General features: G+C 40.3%; 1 protein-coding gene across 2 annotated transcripts in view; it reads left to right on the top strand.

Annotated features, from left to right (window-relative positions):
• Nucleotides 1-7,518, top strand: part of Spata48 (spermatogenesis associated 48) — a 43,367-nt gene that overhangs the window by 17,594 nt on the left and 18,255 nt on the right. For both annotated transcript variants that reach the window (XM_005359202.3, XM_013350754.1), the window contains 3 exons: nucleotides 1,668-1,735; nucleotides 2,926-2,967; nucleotides 3,899-4,006. In XM_005359202.3, the coding sequence (XP_005359259.2) occupies nucleotides 1,668-1,735; nucleotides 2,926-2,967; nucleotides 3,899-4,006 (218 nt within the window). The remainder of the gene's footprint in view (nucleotides 1-1,667; nucleotides 1,736-2,925; nucleotides 2,968-3,898; nucleotides 4,007-7,518) is intronic.

Genomic DNA, 7,518 nt, shown 5'->3' on the forward strand with positions numbered 1-7,518 from the left:
CCATTGCCCACGTCAGTGAGCATTCCTGACCATGGTGAAAGGGTGCCAGCCATAACTCAGGCCAGTGAGTGTTACAGATCATGGCTCCTCCTGTTTGCTTTGACTGAAAATCAACTCAAACTCAAGCCACAGTGATATTTCATTGATAGGAATTATATATGAAATTGCAAGTTATATAATCACAAGTCGCTAGTAATTGTAAACATTTTTCTCGTTGTTCATACTGAAAATGTTTACTAAAATTAATGACTTCTCCCTCAAAGTCATTTGTGGTGGCTATTAATTCTGGAAATTACAGAAGAATGTTAAATAATGAAAGAGACACAGAGACATTATTCTTCCAGATAGTCTATGCAGAGCATAGTTCTGGAAATAGGACCTAAAATTGAGCTGTTCACTCTTTGAGCAGAATAGGAAGATCCATGAGCCGTAGACTACTCTCTTATGTTTCTGGTTATGTGGTATACCAAAGCCCAGAGAGCTCTCAGAGAGATAGCCATCAGTTCCATTTCTGCATGTCAGAAAGAGCTTGTCATAGGGACTACTAGTCATGCATCCCCACCACAGCTGGATCACTTTCTCTAGAGTGGAGATCTGTCCACGGTACTACATTGACTATGCTCATTGTTTTCAGAACATGGAATCCGTGCTATTTGAGAAGATACACAGCCAGTCATTTGCCTGTTCTGTGCTCTTTTCCCTCTCTAGTGAAGGCTCAGTGCCCAATCCCATCACGTTCCCTGTGGGATCCTGTCTTTTGTAATGTCCCATTGCTTTAATTACTCTGTGCCAAAATGAACCCCAAGCATTCACGAAGCCTGGCTTGTGTCCTCCCAACACTGAGGCAAATGCCCTGCTTCATGCTTGCAAAACACCTCCTGCTTCCTTGTCCCTTTGTGTTTCATCTGGGTCAGCTGTTGGATGACTTCTCATAATGAAGTTTCTGAGCACAGGAAATCTGTAATATATAAAGAGGGAAACCAATTATATACCCTCAGGAGTCCCTGAGCCCCAAATTAGGAAGCCTGCATTCTTGTGTAAAATTTCTTCCACTTTCATAGAGAAAGAAATAATAAGAGAGGGGAAAACACAGCTTTAATGTAAACACTCAAACATTGGATTGTTACACAGAAGTGAAAATCGGTTAAAGGACAAAAATTGTGTATGACTTCATTTATTTTTAAGGATCTTTAAATTACTTCAAAGAAATTCTGTATCTCATAAAAATTGGTCATTTCATTACATTTCCCGCATTAGATAGCTTGAATATCTAAAATCCTCCCCTAGTAAGATGCTTTTCTGAACCCAGGCTCTGTGCAAAGATGTAAGAAGCCTGCAGTGGGTCTCAGAGGAGAAGTATCTGTCATAAAACTGAAGCTAAATCTTTCACATGGAGAAATCACGTCATCTGGAGAAGGTGACCACAGGACAACTCCAGCTTGGAGAGGGCAGGGTAGGAGTGGAAGTTAGAGCAAAGAGCCAAGACCCACAACACACAGAAGCAAAGTCCCACCAGACCCAGAGTTGCCAGGATGCCTGAAAAGAACTTTCCCAGAGTTAAGACTCAGCAATGGTGTGAGGGGCTTGCTAAGGGCACCAAAGTTTGAATCTATGAAATTACAGTAAGATCATTTAATAGTTTCTGTTCATTTCAATATTGGCTTTAGATGGTCGGAGGACTCTGGGACAGGTTTCAGACGAGATTGTTCTCGGCGCCAGTCAAACCAATCAATTTGTAAGTTTGCTTTCCTGCTTTTACCATTGCTAGCTTTAAGCTCGTCACTAAGAACCTGATGCCCCCACTGAAGGCAGGAGAGGGGCCTGACTTTAGATTCAGAGTGTCCCAGAGACCTTCATCCAGTCGTCCTGGGGCCGAGAAGAGCAGGTGTGCTACAACCATTGGCCTCTCTTTAACCTTCAAAGTTGACACTTTTAAATGTACTACATTTTAAAATTGGGAGTACTGTATGAACAATTCGATATGGACAGCTACATTGTTGTGGCACTCCATGGAGTTCATATAAAGGGGATTCTAAATGACATTCCATTGCCTTTCATGTCATGGATTTGCATCGTATCCGTGCTTAAAGCTATGGCTTTATTGCCGATGTTCTTCTGTGTATAATTCTGTACATTTAGTATCAAAAGAACTTGGTGGTTTGTTTTTCCAAAATGTTACTATTTGGGTTTTTTTTCTTTTTAGAGTTTATGCAGCCCTGGTTATGGTCTCTGATTGTTTAATTCATTCCCAATATTCTGTATTCAAAATATATGAACTAAATATGATATATCTGGTGTATCTCCTCCCTCTATTGAGAAAAAAAAAATCAGAGTGCAATGGACATGCCTGAGTCTCTCCATCAGCACATCTGCCTTTTTCCAGGAACACTGAAATTATGGATTTGGTGTTCCACATTTTCATGTATTCTTTAAATCCTTTAAAGTCTACTGTTTGTTTGTTTATTTTACATCCCAGATGCAGTCTCCCCTCCCTTCCCTGTTCTCAGTCAGGAGGTTTTTGTGGGTTTGCTGAATTTTTAGGTGTTTCATTTGACAGATGAGGTAGCACTTGAAAGCTCGATTTCTTATTAATGCCACTCCTCCTAATTCGCCAGGACATTGTTCAAGGTGGGGCCTTGGAAAGTTGTTCCCAGGAACTTACACATAAGTCTACGTAAAGGTTTTACTCATAGCTTCCTTGATCTGAACACAACCAAAGTACCCTTCTTCAGAGGATGGGTGGCAGCATTTGAAGGCATACAAAGCAATGGAATGGTCCAAAGCCATTCCACTGTCTCGAAAACAAAACTTTAGAGGTCAATTTCTGGATCTCTGAAGATCTTTTAATTTGAGACTTGTTATAGTAATTTGATATTCCTTTAAAATACCAATAACTCAATTGCCTATTTTTCTTCTTTTTCCAAGTGTAAGCCCAAGTTCTAGGAGTAAATACATTCCTCTCTATACGTAAGTGGCATTTCTCATTGCTTTCAAATAAATCGTATTTAAGTCTAAATTGTATTGCCTTTCACCTCCCTGTGCTTCCGGTCCACGCTTAAAGTTAACGGATGTGTTTTAACATCCTCCGGTATGCTTTCTGGCACATGCCTGTTTAGTACTGAAAGTTTAATCAAAAGCTTATTAGAGATTTGGATTAAACTGTAAAATGAGGAGTGACACGTTTTCTGTTTCCTTAACTAGGATGTTTTAGGAATAGAATATCCCTGTTGCTCCCGCTCATGTGGTCCATCAGGAGCAATGCGCGGTTGGTAAACCGTGCTCGTTAACACGGAAGCACCCGAGGAAGGACGGTCCTGTCCTCCTCTACTGTAGCTCTGGCTCTGAGTAGCAGCAGTGTGCTAATCTTCACCCATCTTCTTCCCTTTTTCTTCTCACTTTGAAAGATCACCTTGAAATGAAGGAGATGAGAGAACATGAAGGGGGGAACAGATTTTGGTCAGGGCTTCCTCCTCCTTACTGCTTTACAATGGAGCGAACTGGAATCTTAATCCCAGAAGCCCTTGGGACATTGCCCTGCTGATGTGATCAACCTTCTGGCCTTCTCTCACACCTCAGCAATGTGGCCCAGGCTCCTAACATCTGCCTAGACCCTGTTACCAGAGAAGCCTTACTTTCTTCAACAGATATCAACCCCCACGCCCTCGCTTCCACCCTGTGTCCTACGGCTTCTGAACTCAGAAGGTTCCGGTCCCAGAGTAGAGGCCTCACGTTCTAAAAACAAAGAGCCATACCTTTCTTGTTTATCATTCCAATTGTTATTTATCATGATATTTTTTTCCCTCTTGGGCTTTTAATCGACTCTGACAAGTAAAACATCCCTTATTTGCTTTGCTCAGCTAATCTAAGTGTCCTATGACTTTCCTTTTCACTCTGACAGTGGCCATGTGCAGAGTACAAGAGCGGATGACGTGGACGACCCCTATGGAAATATCGCGTCTGTGGCCCAGCCCCGGCTCTCTAAACTGCTCTACACAAACACAAGCCGGTAGGTGCCATTCTCGCTTAGTTCTTGATCAAAACGGACGGAACTTGCTGGTGGGATTACAAATGAAAAGGAAAGACACGAACCAGCTTGTTATTTGCCAACACATGTGAAGAAAAAGTGAGTTTCCCAAAAGTAATGATGACCTAGGGGATAAGAGTTTGGGGACTCACCTGGGGTTCCTTGAGCACTTATCACCGTGACTCCAGTGTCTTCACCCAACCGCATTAGTAAAGGGACTTGACTGACCAGTCGGTCACCCATCTACCAGGCGTGTAATTTTATAACCATCAACGCTGAGAAAACCACTGCATATAAACAGTTATAAAATGGCAGAAATTACTGGTGCTTATGCCCTAACCACAAGCAAAGGTTCATTGAACAACTTTTAAATAAAATTCAAGACCACTCAGTCATTTTAAAAATCAAACTTTCCAGGGCTGGAGAGATGACTCAGTGCTTATGAACAAATGCTTTCTGCTCTTGAGGAGAACCCTCGTTTAGTTCCTAGCACTGAGGCCAGGCACTCACAACCCCTTGTTACTCCAGCTCCAAAGGGTTCATTTCCCTCTTCTGGCCTCCTTTAGCACCACATTCATGTGACATCAAATTAGTATAATTTAGAATGTACTGTTAGGTGGTTTCAGTTTTCAAAAAAGATTTACTTTTATTTATAATTTGATATTTGCATGCTAAGAATGATGGTATGAAACTACTAAAAGTCCTTCCTTCCTAATTGAATCATAAAATTTCTATGAAAGCAGAAAACTCTGTCTATACAGTAAGTCACTGTGGTTCTCAGCATACACAGTCTGGAATCTGAGCCTGTGTGTTTCAGTCAGCGTTAGCATCACACGGCAGACGGCATGAGCAGTGCCAAGTACTTACGCTGTGTGCTTAGAGCCAAGGCTGTGATGAAGTCAAATGATGACACACAGGTCGCACTGCCACCGCAGACTTATTAAAAGTTGATTATAACTCAGTTTGGGGCTATTGTGCACCCAGAAACATTTTATTATTACCAAATCCCTTTTATAACCCCACATTCACTTGCAGGGCAAATGGGTCATGATACAGAGTCTACAAAACAGGGCCTCAGAATGAATATATTCAGTCAGTCCTTCGACCTAAGATTGGAAAAATCTATCCTGTTATTCTCACTTTGCAACACAATGTGCATGGGATTGGAGCTGCTCCTGTTTGCGATGCTGGAACTACAGGATCTATTGCTGCATGATTCCATGCTGTGCCGTAGTAGCTCAACAGAGAATAGGATCACATAGAGTCAGCCGGGGGAAATATTCACATTTAAATCAGGACACACTTTCACTTGAATCCACACCACTTTTGCACCATTATGGTGAATTCAGAAAATAAGTTAAACTGCTACACATCCCTCTACACTAGATGTTCTCAACTATTTTTATTGGTATCGTAGTTAATTTCCTATCGCTGCAATAGGAACACCGTGACCAAGGCAACTTGTGGAAGAAATGGTTAATTTGGGCTATTGGTTCCAGATAAACAAGGGGATATCATGGTAGCAGCTGAAGTAGCAAGCTGAGAGCTTGCCAAGAAAAAGGAAACAGAGAAAGAGCATTGGGAATGGTGCAAGACTTTGAAACCTCAAAGCCTGGCTTCAATGATATACATTTCCTTCAGAAAAGTCATACCTTCTAAATGGCCCAAAGAGTGCCACTCACTGGGGACCAACTTTCAGATGCCTTAGACCATGGAGGATGTGTTGTTCAAACCTCCACAGATGTTCTTGTCTTCCATAAAATAGACGACAAATACATACAGGCTCAGAGCAAGTCAGGTTAGTTGTCCTTTGGTATACGGGCAGAGGATTTTGTTCCAAAGAGCAGCAGATGTTAAAACTTAAGGATGTCAAATTCATATATAAAATGGTTTGATGATTGTGAAAACCTTCTGGGTGTTCCCTCGATTCCGTGTGGTGCCTAGTACTCTGGACATTCCCATAAGTGTTGGAGGAGGCCGCTTGTTTGTTCCCGGCTGCTCAGCCCCAAAATAATCACAAAGAAACTATATTATTTAAATCACTACTTGGGCCATTAGCTCTAGCTTCTTATTGGCTAACTCTTACATATTAATTTAACCCATTTCTATTAATCTGTGTATCGCCACATGCCTGTGACTTGCCAGCTAAAGTTCCGGCATCTGTCTCTGCCAGGGCTACATGGCTTCTCTCTGACTCTGCCTTCTTTCTCCTAGCATTGAGTTTAGTTTTCGCCACCTGTCTAAGTTCTGCCCTATCAACAGGCCAAGGCAGTTTCTTTATTCATTAAGTCGGTTTCTTTATTCATTAACCAATAAAAGTAACATATAGACAGAAGGACTTCCCATAAGTAGCTTTCATACTGCATTGTTTAGACACAATGACAAGAAAATAATGGTTTTGAGGATCACAATTTAAAAAATAATTTGTTTATGCAGCTAATTGAAGTAGAGGTTCTATTCTCTTTCCTAAATGCTGCTGAGTTGCCAAGTATCAGAGATATTCTCACATTGGTTTCTGTAATTGACAATTCTTCCAAGGATTTCATAGAGTCAAACATAAATTGTCACATTTTTTAAGAAGTATTTATTTTTATTTATATGTATGAGTGTTTTGCCTGTGTGTGTGCCCATAGAGGCCAGAAGAGGGTATTGACTTCTCTTGGAATTAAGAGTTACAGATGATGGGGCTGGAGAGATGGCTCAGAGGTTAAGAGTACTGGCTGTTCTTCCAGAAGTTCTTAGTTAATTCCTAGCAACCACATGGTGGCTTACAACCATCTATAATGAGATCTGGTGCCCTCTTCTAGTGTGCAGGCATACATGGAGGCAGAACACTATGCATAATAAATAAATAAATAAATCTTCAACAAAAAAAAAGAGATAGTGGTTAGCCACCATGTGGGTGCTAAGAATTGAACCTGAGTCCCTTGGAAGAGCAGCCAGTGCTCTTAACCCCTGAGCCATCGCTCCAGCCCATGTCACATTTTAAGTTCTAATTTTCTTTTAAAAAAAATATTATGCCTACAAACCAAAGTAGATAAATTTCTGATTATCTTACCTTCTACATTGTATTTTTTGTTAAATATAACACTGTTTCTTACTATAATTTTGAATTGGGGTTTTTTTTTCTGTTTTGTGTTTATTTATATTATCTATTTTACTTAAATCTTTTTAGTCTCTGTTAAGCTATAAAATATTTTTAAAAACTATCTTTGACTTTAGTATACCTATATAAATGGTCTCATTAAAGAATTTAAGCATTTAAGCATGTCTATCTAGGGCTGGAGGCTATGATAAGAACTGTCCTAACATAAACATAAAAAAGGAAAGGATTTGCCTCCAACAAACTAAAAATCTTGGTGGACAGATCATTTCACAAAAAATCTGAGCTTTGCTTTTTGACTCATGTCTAGAAAGAAGTTACTCTGTTGGGCAATGTAACTCTTTTTTTATTTTTAAATTTATTTATTTATTAAAGATTTCTGTCTCTTCCC

This window comes from Microtus ochrogaster, linkage group LG1 (genome assembly GCF_000317375.1).
Source record: "Microtus ochrogaster isolate Prairie Vole_2 linkage group LG1, MicOch1.0, whole genome shotgun sequence".
Taxonomy (NCBI): Eukaryota; Metazoa; Chordata; class Mammalia; order Rodentia; family Cricetidae; genus Microtus; species Microtus ochrogaster.